The 14,328-nt window shown below is 38.6% G+C and overlaps 1 protein-coding gene across 2 annotated transcripts in view; it reads left to right on the forward strand.

The window, feature by feature from the left end:
• slc4a4a (solute carrier family 4 member 4a) overlaps positions 1-14,328 on the forward strand; it is a 39,555-nt gene that overhangs the window by 6,736 nt on the left and 18,491 nt on the right. For both annotated transcript variants that reach the window (XM_025053289.1, XM_008336202.3), the window contains exons 3-5: positions 3,609-3,682; positions 7,633-7,806; positions 13,612-13,747. In XM_025053289.1, the coding sequence (XP_024909057.1) occupies positions 3,609-3,682; positions 7,633-7,806; positions 13,612-13,747 (384 nt within the window). The remainder of the gene's footprint in view (positions 1-3,608; positions 3,683-7,632; positions 7,807-13,611; positions 13,748-14,328) is intronic.

Here is a 14,328-nt window from a genome sequence, read left to right on the forward strand (position 1 = left end):
AACCTACACAGCATTTAGTGTTAACAACTTCATAAAGGTCTTATAGGTCATTAACTTGTTAAAGTTTAATCAGCCAAACATAAACAGCCATGTAATTGTGTGTTAGTGATTTATTTCTAACAAACCACAGCCATTGTCATACAGGGGCAAACCAGCTTAAACTGCATGAATAGTTACTAGGTTCTTTTTGCAGTTTGTTTGTTTGTCAACTCACTGTCATGTAAAGAAGAAGAAAAATAAATCACACCCAAAATGACTGATTATAAAAATATTTAAAATTGTATATACTTTCTGTTGGCCAATGTTTCAATATTCCAATTATCTTCACATTATTCACATTTTTAATAAAAGGTTCCCAAATATTTTCTCCTTTTACCCCCCCACCCTTTGGGTTAAGCCTATATCTAACTTTGTTATACACTGTAATTCCTACAACACTGAAATTTTCATTGAACAAAAACAAAAATATTTACAAATTTGTGCAGTTTTCTTACTGTTTGGCAAAAAAAGAAAATATTAAAATTAGATTTTTTTTTGACTCCACTGCAATAATGCCATGTTCTCTTAGAGGCCCCCCACCCCACTTCAGGAACCATGTGTGTGTAAAATTAACTTCTGTGGACACTTAGTCTTGTTGTCATTCCTCGTTCTTTGTTCAATGTGCCCCTCTTTGACCTCTGTATTGCCCCACTTGGACAGATAATGTTGACATTTTTATCCTGATTGTTTTAAGGGTTACATTACTGGTCTTTAGAACCTGCTCTTGCTTCTCATGTGATATATTTTTCTCTCAGAAAGCAGTGGAAGGTCTTCCTTCATTTATCAGACAAACCCCAGACTGGTGTCAATAAACAAATACCAGGTGCTATTTACACCATGTGAAGAAATGCCTGATACTGTTTTCCACGTCTGAGGACATTTGGTTTTTTTTCATTGACCTTCCAAATCCGATTATTAACAAGGACAGTTGATACACCACTGCGACACATTTCTGTATATCTCATGTGAAGACCTGGCAGATATCGTGTACCAAAACACCGTCTGGATGTCTGAAGGCTGTTCCTGTGAACCAGACACAGCCAACAGTGGCATCACCTCAGGTTCAGAGACCACTTATTTGTCAACACATATAGTATGCAGTCTACCTGCAGATTATAGGCCCAACCCTACAAGGACAGAGATATGTTATCGGTGAGCGGACAAACTGATAGCTGCTAATTTATAATCATGAGTGCAAAGTAACAGCCTATTGTGTTCGGTCGTACAACTTGTCATATCAGTTTGTCAATACACACACGACGGAGTTTAGGAATAAACCACTGGAAAAATCCACAGCCAATCCATCAGTGATGAGTCAATTTAGAAAAAAATGATCGTGTCCAGCCACCAAGTAAATGACATGAAATTACTTTGAAATGTTACTTGTTACTTGTTGCTTACTACATGTTTTCTCTTTAAGTATATATAGTTTATGTAAGATAAAAGGTAAAAATCCAGTTAATCTGTCCAACCGTTGTGTATGTAAGACAGGTTATACAATAATATTCCTTTATATTCCCATTCAAATATTCCTTGAATTATTTTTATTTTTTTACCAGTATTTTGTTTATTAAAACTATTATTCTTTGAGGTGTTTGCAAATTTTGCTTTGCTATTTTCTGCAGTGCAATTATTAATGTAAAAAAATACAGAATGGAATGGTTTAATTGTTTCTCTTTTTAAATTCACTATCATCAGACAACTATAAGACTATTACTGTTTTTGGTTTTTATTTAAGGTAAAATGATAACAAAAAGGAGTCAAAACATCAGACCAGACCGGTGTGGGCTGTCAGCTCAGTGGTGTTCAGCCTGTTATACCCCTGGTTGTTCTATAGGTGGCAATGAAGGAAGACAGAAGTCCAGTGTTGGTTGTGGGGTAGTCAGAAAACTACAGAGAGGCAGGAACTTCTCTTTAACAGAAACACTGTGTCAAGGTTTTACAGCAGCACAATAGTCTTTAACCTTTTATAGACCAAACTAATGCAGATATACTAAGGTATTATGTTGTATAAAATGTGTAAATGTGTTTTAAATCTAGTGCTATGAATAAATGTACCTCTTTATTTAGCATTCAGTACTAACAACACACATATTGGCATATTTAATATTCACCATACAATATTTAACATTCACAGTGAGTAGAGTGGCTGAAAACATATTAACAACAATTATTTTTTAATGTATGTGCAGTACCGTAACAGACCAGATGGGTATTGTGGACTCCTTGTTGATGACTTCTGGTGTAGCTTCTATCTGTAAAGAGGAGACGTGTATTATTTAATAGTGAATAACATGGCTATAACAGTTGGATTTTGTCATTGTGATTTAAATACCATACATGTTGAATTTTCTATTCTTTGGACCATTGAAATACAGACCACACAAGGAGATAACAGCGCTGCGCAGCGTTTCAGAGTGATAATCTTTGTGACCAGACTGGTTTTTAATAATCAGACATTTACTGAAAACCTCTTTGCCTCTGAATATTCCAGTCTCTTTAAAAGTGAACAGCACTTGTCCATAGTGTTTTTTTATGCTACTTGTGAAGCCGCTTGCTGTACACAACAAATGACCTGCCTTAGATTAATGTGACGTAAAAACAGGAGTAATATGTAATTAAATTATGTTATATATACATCTGAAACACACAACGCCCCCTGTGATCAGACTGACTCACCCTGTCACTCAACATTTACTGTGGTAATAAATATAACAGGAGGCAATTTTCTTTTACTATGATTCACAATTTCATAAAAACAATGATCATCACTGCTGGTATAGTTCATCTGCCTCTAGAGATATGCAGCAGGTGCCTCTTTGGTTGGGACTTGAACCAGTCATCAACTGGCAAGGGGAGTAAGAACATTTTGAGGGTAGCTGATATTGTCATCCCACCTGAAACATGTGCTGGGAAGAAACATCCCCCTGTGTTTGAGTGTGTGTGTGTGTCTGCGTTGTCACTCAGGTAAAGCTGGTGTAATCCTGTAAGTGCGGATGAGTAGACGGACATGTAATGTCCCACTTGTTTCTCCGGAGGAGGTTGGTGAAGGACTGGGGATGGGGGAAGGGGGTGACATTAACTGCCAGATGGTGAGGCTTTGTGGTGTGTGTGTGGGCGTGCGTGTTAACAAGATGGAACACCAACTTTAATTTGTTTTTTTAAAAAATGTAAACATTTAAGTTTTAATCAATGTATATATATATATTATATTTACAGTATATACTGTATTTGGTGCCTGACCAGCTCCAGCCACTCTGACAGCAGAGACTTCCTGTTCACCTTCTCAGCCTCCTCTAACTGATTAAATCCTCAACATCGTAGTCATTGGCCACACACTCTGCCCTCCTTAAGGTCGACACACATCCCCACACGTAGAGATTGGGCGTTTATTAGCTTCAGATGTTTGTATAGCATTGCAAGTTGTGTTTCAATGAATTGTATTGGAAGGAGATGAGTGGCAGCTCCAGTCAAAAGTTACTGCAGGTGAACGAACCAAAGCGGTATGGATCCACACTGTCTCTGGAGGAAAAATGTGAGCAGTCTTTTTTCCTCTTTTACTACTACAGGATGGAGGACGAGGCGGTGCTGGACCGCGGTGCATCCCTACTGATACACAAGTGTGACAAGGATGAAGTTGAGGGTAAGTTTTCATCTTCTTGACCTTAATCCAGCTTTAAAATGTAATAATATGGCAGTGACTTCTTCTTCTTCTTTATATACACTTCTATAAAAATACTTTCCTTGTATGGTACATAAATACATTCCTATTTAACGATCTTAAATGAGAGAGCTGTGGAACAGAGCATTTGTGATCCTGTGTTTACCTCATTAATCTCCACAAAGACCTGCAGACCAGACAGGAAAAATAATTATTTTTCTCTACCAGCTGCTGTTTTTCATATACAAAGTAAAGCTAATAAAGCAAGCAATCTTACATTATGCTGCTATCTAACACTAAGACCACTGGATCTCAAACTTCTCTTCAGCACCCCCTTTTTTGTAGAGAGGAATTTAGTCCAGCCCTGCCCTATATCGAACCTGCTCTGAAACTGATTTTAAACACTTTTAAACATTTTCTTTATCTGTCCCACAGAGAGTGTCCTTATTCTTCGGTATAATATATAATATACTTTTATAAAAGTATATCTTTTATACTTTTACTTTCATAAAAGTTAATCTGTATATACTTTTACTTTTATGAAAGTATATCTTTTATACTTTTACTTTTATAAATGTATATCTGTATATACTTTAATAAAAGTGAAAGTATAAAAGATATACTTTTATAAATGTAAAAGTATACTTTACTTTTATAAAAGTATATCTTTTATACTTTTACTTTTATAAAAGTTTATCTGTATATACTTTTATAAAAGTGAAAGTATAAATAGATATATTTTTATATTACACTAAAGAATAAAGAACTGGCCCTTTGTGGGACAGATAAAGAAAATAGAAATAATTAATAATAATAATTGAGTCCCTTATATGAACCAAAATGGGGAAATTGACAGTGTGAGTCTTTGCCACATGGGGGCGGGGGTACCATTAGGTATGTGGTTTCACTCAAACCACATACTGCCCCCTTCACAACCAATGTGAGTGCTACAATGATTTTGTAGCACTCAATATTGCAATTCGCTACAAGATTTGAGATTTTTTTTGTTTGATTATGAGTTATTATGAGTTTGGATTATGCAGCACGACCCTTTTAAGACTCAGAGTCGGCAGTCATTTTCTCTGCAGTGTCCTTCATGCTGACGGTCAACATTTTGTCAGGTGTCACCTCAGTTTGAACTCTGCCCTGTCAAACTCCCTCAGTTAAACGAACATGTCAACCGTCTCTGTATGTGTCCCAGTCTTCCAGATGTGTCTCCCCCTCTACTGCCCAGGTCTTTAAGAACAACTAACAACAAATACCCCTCCTAATTCACTTTCTTAATTGATCAATAAAACTTCAGCCTGTGTGGTATTAGCATGCTAATAGCGTAGCATGGTGTGTTGCCATTCTCCCCACTGGGCTTTCCCCAGTGCCGCGGTTACTGTGGTAACTGGCGGTGGCGATGCATCTCCTCAGAAATCCTGCGAGGGAAACAAACTTCCCAGCAAATACAAGCATCTGATTTTTAATTCAGAGTGTTCTAACGGGCAGCACCAAAAGAGAAGAGGAAGTCCTTTAACAAAGCTTTGGCAGCGTGCAAATCTTCCTTTGCCCAGGCGTGATTCGGCTGTTTTTTATTTCCTCTCCGTCAGCCTCCCCTCATTCTGTCAGTGTCTGTTGTTGCTGTTGGCCCGTGCAAACGCTCTGCTTTACTGCTCATTTGTCACCTGGGATGGCACAGTGATCTTAATCTCTTTCTGTCCATCTTAGTCTACAGACTTCTCTGTTGTTGCTCCAGTTATCTGTCTCCTTCATCTTATTTTTTAGCAGAGGTGCAGAGAGTTTAAAGTTTCATTGCCATAAAGTTGGTGCTGCTGCCTTTTTTTGTTGTTGTTGACATTCAGATAAATTTGCACCACAGATGCTGGAGTGTAATTTACTGTGATGTTTTAGTAAAGAAAAACCTGGAACTAACTAGCTACTGTTTAGCATTTTTTAAAAAAGTATTTAACTTTTTTTGTGTGTGTTTTCATGTTATTGCTTAAGCATGGCTTTTTGAACCAAAAGCTGAATGAGGAGTGCCCAGTGTGGGTGATGAGGGTGTGCATGTATTAATTAGTGATAATCCTACTATTTAACATTTCCATATTTTTCCATTGCGCTTTTCATCCCTCCCCACGTTTTAATATGTTTTTCCTGAAAGGGGGCACAGCTGACACTGAGAAAAACACCTGGTCAATTAATTAATTTGTAACTTTTTGTAACCATAATACAGGTGATACAGTTTCAAAATAAAATACATATGTCTTACTCTGGTAAATATCCATCAATGTATTATCTACATCAGTGGTTCTCAGATTGTGGAGTGCTCTCTAGTGGTACACGGGGAAAATTCATATTTTTACATTTCCATTTTCAATTGAATAAATATGAAACATACCATGCACAATTAATACAACATTTAAACATCTTTCCTGTGGTGGAAGGTCATCATGGTGGTACTCAGAGAGATCCATGTTTTTCAGGTGGTACAGAGTACAAAAAGTTTGAGAACCACTGGTCTACATAGTCCATATATGGAGTTTAAAACATAGGCATTACCTGAAACAAGCAATTTGAAGAAAAAAAACTGGTGATGTAATAATTGATTGGTTGAAATTTGAAATAAATAATCCACCAGCTAAAATCATAAACATTTGGATTCAGATGTCAGACAGCACACTGTTTGACTTTGACCGTAAATATATATATTACGCATTATTTCCTTTGAAAAGCAATTGTCTTTGAGATCTGTTTGGATCTCCCTGCTCTCCAATGCCACTCACACTGGACCTTCAGTGTCACTGAATTTAGATAAAACCCAAAAATACAAGCCATTGTGGTACAAGTGAATAATAACTGCTATTGTGCTGCAAGAGCGATCGGCCGCATCCTGGTTGTGCCGTGCCTGGCTCTGTGTTCACGGCCAGCTCTGATAAACCTTGGGCCACAAAAAAAAAATTAAGCTGAATAAATGAAGTGAACAGTGGATTGTATGATGTTTTAAATGCTATTGTCATAAAAATGTTGAATATAATATAATCCTGCTTTGGAGCTAAGGAAAAAAGGCTGAATAGTCACATGTAGTTCAGCAGTCACAGGTTGCAGACATCTGGTCATTTATTTTGTTAAACAGTTTTGAGTTTGCATGTTTTCTCTGTGTTGATCACCTTGGCTACTACTGTTTTCTCCCAAACACACACAGGTTGTTCACCATAGATGTAAATGGGACTGGTTTTGTTCCTCCATATGTGGCCCTCACTGATAAAGTCAGTCAGGTGGTGCTGTAGTTACCTCTGTGACCATTTTAGGATTCAGGGCCACTGGCCTTCATCCCAGCTGGCTCTTGGAAAAAGAAAGGCATATTGTGTACTGTTTTGGTCGCCTATCTTAATCATTGTGCTGAAACAACCTAAGCTCCAGACAAATCACCAGCATATTTTGGATGCTGGTGGGAAGACTGTGTTATTAGAGCAAAGTTTGGTCTTGTTGTCTACCCTTCAAACAAACAAAAACATGTAAAACCACACGTTACTTTGTTGGTATGGTTCCAGCTTGAGTGGGGATGCAGACACGCAGGTAGTCGTGGCGTCTTCACTGCTACATGCTACTCTATCTGTTCAAATATTTGTTTTGACAGTGTACAGAAACCTCTAGCCCTCCTCTGTTACACTGCCTTGGATCAGTTATGTGCCATGTGAGAAACTTAGATGATTGGATAAATGTTTAAACTGTTTTTGGTTTTCCGGGCATCTATTTGGTTTTCCGGGCATCTATAACATATAATTTTACTCATCTCTGTACATCATACTTTACAATTAAATTGTGACAATCTGTTTCTATGCACATTCATCAAGTTTTCAATGAATTAATTCATAGTGGTTGAAGGTATTGAGGTAAATCAAAGAGTTAAGGGATGTGACACTCATCTGCTGTTTTTTGTTATGCAGGTCACCACACCATTTACATTGGTGTGCGTGTTCCCAAAACCTCTCGACGTCGGAGGCGTCAACGTCGTAGATCAAGTCAAAAGGGCAAAAAGGAGAGGTTCATGGAGAGCGCCTCTGACAAGTGTGACACTGAAAATGCAGAGGAGGCCAGCACCAGCCTCATCAGACCTCTGAGTAAGTTCTTTTTTTGTCTGAATTTATGTCAACAACGATCATATCATCCAAAATTAGTGGGTCCCCCCAAAAAATGTTTAGGAAACGCTGGTGTAGAAGACCCCACAGTACTCGTGTCCTATGGATGTTGGAAAACATTGATGTTTGCTGATTCGGTTTTGACGCACCTAAGTAATTGTTGGTCGGCGTGAAACCATGTTCTTGGTGTGGCTGTGACGTGAGATGTGTCGTTCTAGAGTGAGTGAAGTTCAAGAAAGAAATAGAACATAATAACTGAGACCTGTGCTCCGAGTTAAAATGTAAACCAAGTAAAACTCCAAGCATGACGTCTGCCTTTCTTCTCTGTCTGTCATTAGGTCAATGTTTAAAACACTGTAAAACAATGATGGTCATTGTTGATGTGATGGGATTTGATACACTTCCTAGTTTAAGTTACAATGATGTAAATGTGACAAAAAATATAGCAATACTTGTAATAATTACATCCAGTTATTTGTAAAAAAAATTAAATACATTGGAAGAAAGATGATGACAAACTTTCTTTAAAAAACTTAAATTAGTCAAAAATCAAATGGGTTTGAAAGCATACACTCCTCCTGTTGTGTGTCACTCTAGTAATTATCCATTAATGGAAAATAGAACGTGTAGAGTGTGTGTTGTTAACAGTCAACAATGTGGTCTGGCTGGGTCGTACGTGCGAAACATTGTAAATCTTGTAGTTGTGACGTGAACCTTCTCTGAATACACAGACGACGCGTGCAGTGGCATAACAGTACAAACAGAGGCCAAATACACTTGGTGTTGTTGTACAGCCACTGGTTGCCATGTGGGCTGTAAACACGCATTGTATATTTCATAAACCTGAAGATATGCACTATTGTCACTTTTCCCTTTTTTTAAGTTGTTTACTGATTACAGAGCAATGTTCATGATCAGGTCTGGCTGAAGTACCAATATCTTTGCCATTCATAATTTGTCTTCCTTGTGAAATTGCAAGGAATTTATAAATATCTTAATTCTATATCCATCTATATCATCCATCTATATCTCCATGTATCAATATTCCATCACTTTAATGAATAACCTCTAGTGTGAATCTTAAACCTCGTACAACCAATGCTACGCCTTGAATGTAACTTTTACATTCTCGGCCTGTACATGTGTTTAGCCTGACAGTACAGTATGAAGCTAACAGCTGTAGCGAAGCGGACTGGCTTAGATATTAATGTAAACTATGGGATGTGGAAGTGACAGACATGCACTAGTCCTGAGTGGAAGTCCCAGTGTACCGTCCTAGTGTCTGTCCTCTCTCCTCACACACACAATCAGAGCTGACACCAGTGGAAGGTTCCCTGTCATATGTGATGAACTGCTCTTGTTTTGTCAGGTGGTCACTGCAGGAAGTGTGAATGAATGTGTGTCCAGACCTGAGATTTGAATCCAGCTCTTTCTGGAGAACATGTTTTTCTCCTTTTAACAAAGCATATCAACAAACTGCATGGGTTATTTGCTGTGAGACTACATTGTGTGTACAGTGACGTAATTTGTCTTTGGTAATTATGTTTTCACACTGGCAATGTTTTGATACAAAATGCATTGGTTTTTTCCACATATGCATAGATAAAAGTTTGTTTGTTTGTTTAAATTGACTGGGTCAGTTAATAGGAGGTTAAATTGAATCTTTACGGTTGTAATTAAAAAGAGGAAATTATTTTTTAAATCTGAAATCATAGAATATTATTATTGTTTAAATGCTCTGTTGAACCTCAGTGTCTCTTGGAGATAAAAAAAAACAGGAGGGTTAATTAGATATATTATGTTGTAGTTAATATTTCATTGCAGATAGTAACTAAACCACTAGAGCTCACTGGTCTGAGTATGAATATCATTCACCCTCAGTGTTGCTCTGCATTCAACTAAATGCTGACTGCTGCCTGTGTGCTGGCCGTGCGCTGAGTCACAAAAAAAAGAACAGTTCCTGAGTCCCAGTCTTGCCTGACTTTAAATGAGGTGACACTAGGTTACATTTACCCCACGTGTACATTCACAAACAATGAGAGTGCCACTCCATCCCATGTCAGTGTTTACTGTGCAGATTATATTCAGAAAGGTCAGAGGGGATGGGAGATATTTGTGTAGGATGGATATCTAGAGAGGGACTAAACAGGCCTTCAGTGGCAGTCACACCGAGGTTCTCTACTAGCGGGTATTCTTCCTCCGTCCCCTATCCCATGAGCCTCTGCTGCTGGGACAAAGTCTTCTTTGTGTGCCTGTAGCTCTTGGCCAGAGCACACACAGCTCTAAAATGGAGTTTGAATGATGGGATTTTCATTTCTAGACCCTCTTTTTGTGCCTGCTCTCACCCCTCTTTGCTTTCACTTGGTCCTGAGTCTCACCCCTCCAACCTCCCTTCCCACTCTCCCACCTTTTCTCTTAGCAACTTAGCAACTACCCCAGTGGGACAGTGTTGCATTGACACCAAACTGTGCTTGGTTTCATGATTTACAAAAGACCAAGGCTAAGAGATTTTTGTTTTGGAAGAATTTTGAGTAAACACAACTTTTATGATCCACAGTGTGGGGCAGTTTTCACCTGTGTTACAAAATTGATGTGAACAACTAAAAAAACCCAAATCTGTTTAAATCATAAACTAAATGTAAAATATTTTAAAATATGGTGTTTAAAACCAAATTAGGCAAAACGTGAGGGTTGTGGATCGTTTCGGCTCGTCCCACTCTGAGCTGCTGACAACATTCATTCATTCTCCCACTGCACAGCTGTGCTCAGCACACCCATAGGAATGTTCCCTCTGCTTCACTACAGTGTGCAGTCATAGCTGTCTGTTTGGTTATGGAATTTTAAATTAGTTGTTTGTGTTTCAATGATGTGTTTGTACCAAAATCAAACTTCAAAATCTACCTGTTAAAGCTTATGGCATTGATTATTAACTGGTGGCCCGCGGGCTTAATCTGTTCACATTTATTATTGGTTTATTATTTATTGTCACTCACTGTATCTTCTTTGAAGCTGGCAAACAAATTAACAGCTTCACCGTTAATGTTTTTATGACTGGTAACATTTCTTTAACTAATTACTAATCAATGCCCCCTCCTAATATGAATTGTATTCAAATATTCTATGGCTAGGTGATGTAGGAACACGTTTAAGGTAGGTTTTCTGTATGAAACGACCACTCTGACCCTGGTCTTACAATGCAGTGCTGCCTGTAATGTTAGTGCGCAATTTCAGTGGGTAGAACGTTGGTATTAAAAGCTTGTTTTATTGTTTATGGTAATCAAGGAAAATCACCGAGTATCAACTGAATATGTGGAACACACATGTTAATTACTTTACGTAAACTGTTATTAAACAGGTTTTGGAAAAAAAAGATGGTTGCTTGTGGAGGTGCACTTTTGTGCAAGTGTGTGTGTTTGTTTGTGTGAGGGGAGACAGTTTATTTTCCACCTAGTAATCTTACAGCCTCTCATCTGGCTTCTACCTGCTGCTCCTGTTGTTATTGTGCAGCACGACTAGGGGAAATCAGTCTTTGTTTTGTGGTTCTACTGGGGACCTACTGTGTGAATCACTCATTGTGACGGATGGTTATTTAAGAAGAAAATGTCAAAACTTTTTTCTTCTTCCCTTTACTTTCACTGCAGCTGCTATAAAAATAAGTGTGTTTGTCACAGTGGGTTGTCTCTGTGATGAACTTTTGACCTTTGCAGTCTGCACCCCGTGGCTCCTACTCCCTTATCTGGTTAAGTCAAGGAAGATGAATGGATCATAATGACTGTTCATACAGGAATTGTAGAATAGGAGAATTTAAATAGCGTAATTAAAGGATATGCTAGAAAATATTATACTTCATATTAATTATTAATATTAACTATTTATTATTAATATTAATCATTAATATTATAATTGGTTACGCTAGAATAAAACAACTTTATTTGCCATTTGTGAAAAAAATACACTGCTGCAGTCAGCCCCGAGTCATCTGTACTGTAGGACGGCAATACTTTAAAATTGAGTATAAAAAAGCATGTACAACAGCAGTACTTACTGCAGTACACAATAAATAGGGATATTGTGCTGCAAGCGTAATCGAAAGCTGTTATGTAATCACACAAGACAGTTTTGTTATTCTAACTCTCTCTCACTCTCATTCACACACACACACACAAACACACACACCATTATTTACATTTTTACATATTTACAGCAAAACCTCCACCAGAGTTTCTTTCAGAGTTATACTACTATAGATATTTACTCTCAGTTTTTTCTCCACCTTTCATGAGACTTTAAAATGCTGTATATATTTCAATCAATAAGAAAAGTAAGTCTTTCACTGTAGATATTGGTTGGTGAAACATGTGGTGACATGAGTAAAGACATCCCCTGACATTTGACAGGATTCAGGTTGACTTTGATTGTGTTTCAAAATAATCTATTTTTTCTATTAAATTATTATGTTGTATGTTGTTGGCTTTTATAAGAAAAATCTAAAAGGAGTTATTCGCCTCGGACTACTCACAGATGTTTTTGTAAGAGGATTTTTGTAAGAACGCTGCACTGGTATTTATTTGAACTGTTCATAATTCTCAGATTTTGTTTATTTTGTTTTTGTGGCTTACCAGTATCTGCCAACAATTCCTGTAGTTCCTTCGGTGCTGTTGTCCAGATACGGCGCCTCTCACCTGTTTTTGACATGCATATTGGATCAAGGACACCATCATATGTAACATCACATCATATAATTGTGTTGAATAATGTAAATGCCGAAAAGAGAACAAAATGATTAGATTTAGTTGGTAAAAGTCTGAACAGGCTGTTATCACATGCATGTGTCTCCACCACTGCAGCACGTGAACAAGTTGTCTCGACACAGTACAGTACCATTTGGGTTCCCACAGCTCTGATGCCATTGTTCCATTCATGTGAGTTTCACTGTGAACATGGGATGATGCACCATGTTTGCTAATGACATAATCTCTGAGTGTGTGCTGGCTGCCTTTCATTAACGGAGGAGTGATTGTGACTGTGCGTTCAAATTGTTTTTGTTTGCACGTAGCAACATGTTGATCACTCGCGGCAGGTTTTGAGCACAGGTGGATGACTTATCGTTTTTTTTTTGGGTTTTTTCTTTTTTTTTCACAATTCCATGTTACATCTCTGAACTGTTTGTGCTTGTCTCTCTAAATATTCCAAGCGGAAGTGAAGCTCTGCTAAAGAATAGGGAAGTTTGTGAACATTTCCTAATTGTTAATGAGGGGCTCCAGGGCTCTCTGCCAAGGATTCAGGGCCAATGGCGAAGGCCAGTTTGAACAGTAAAGGAGGGGAGGCACAGAGCAAAAAGGGGCTACATGCGGGGACAGTGTCATTGAGGGGACCCCCTAAACCTCCATCAGCCCCCTCCTACCTGTTTCACAGTGTTGGGGAAGGCATCTTAGGGTGGCTGTCACTTCCACCTAGCACTTTAATGAGGATTCAGCTGCTGGTTTGGACCCTGCTCCCTTTTTCTGGGTGATATCTGGAGCAGAAGCTGGGTTGTTTACCTGGGAGACTAAAGTGAGGTCTTTGTGTCTAACACCATGTCAAACAACAACAATAATCAAGGAGAGAAGGAGGAAAAGGAAGAGGACACTGAGGGGAAAGCAGAGACCCTGGTGACCATCCCACCACCTCCACTGACTGAGATAAACGGGAAGGGTCCGGCTGTAGGGGAGACGTCTGTGCCCAAACCCATGCCCAACGGGCACCACTACCAGCCTGTGACCCGCAGTATTTTCCCTCTCTCAACAGGTTTGACTGCAGCTGACAGGATCCGCTTCATCCTGGGCGAGGACGATGACGGCCCTACTCCGCCACAACTCTTCACTGAACTGGATGAGCTGCTGTCAGTGGATGGAAAGGAGATGGAGTGGAAGGAGACTGCCAGGTAAGGACCTTCCTGTCACACTCACGTCTCTGTACCCACCAGAGTAATGTCATAGATGTAGAAACTTCCCTGTATCTAACACACACACACATGCACACACACACACACACAGCGTAATGTTGCAGTTCAACTCCAGCTGACAGCTCTGAGCCTGGGAAAAGGACAAACAAACATCCAGACTTGAGCTGCGACACAGTCTGAAATCAGTTCATTCAGTTGAAGGTCATTTGGTGCAACATTAAAAAATATGTCTCACAGAGTTTCACGTATTTTTTACTATGTGACCCACAAGGACAAATATGGGCATAGGGTTTATACCAGGGGTGTCCACACTTTTTCTGTTTGGGAGCTACTTTTCCAACTATAAATATATATTTACTTCTTTGATTAAATGGCTATAGTTCTATGGCACAATACCGTCTGACTCAACACTTCTATTGTCCTTACTTTAGCCCTAGTGATTAGCATCTTAAAATAGAATTAAATCTATCAGTTTTAATGTTTCTTTAAATGTAACTGCTCAGGATCTACCAGCACTCCCTTTGAGATCTACTGGTAGATCCTGATCTACTTATTGGGCA

This window comes from Cynoglossus semilaevis, chromosome Z (genome assembly GCF_000523025.1).
Source record: "Cynoglossus semilaevis isolate Cse_v1.0 chromosome Z, Cse_v1.0, whole genome shotgun sequence".
NCBI lineage: Eukaryota > Metazoa > Chordata > Actinopteri > Pleuronectiformes > Cynoglossidae > Cynoglossus > Cynoglossus semilaevis.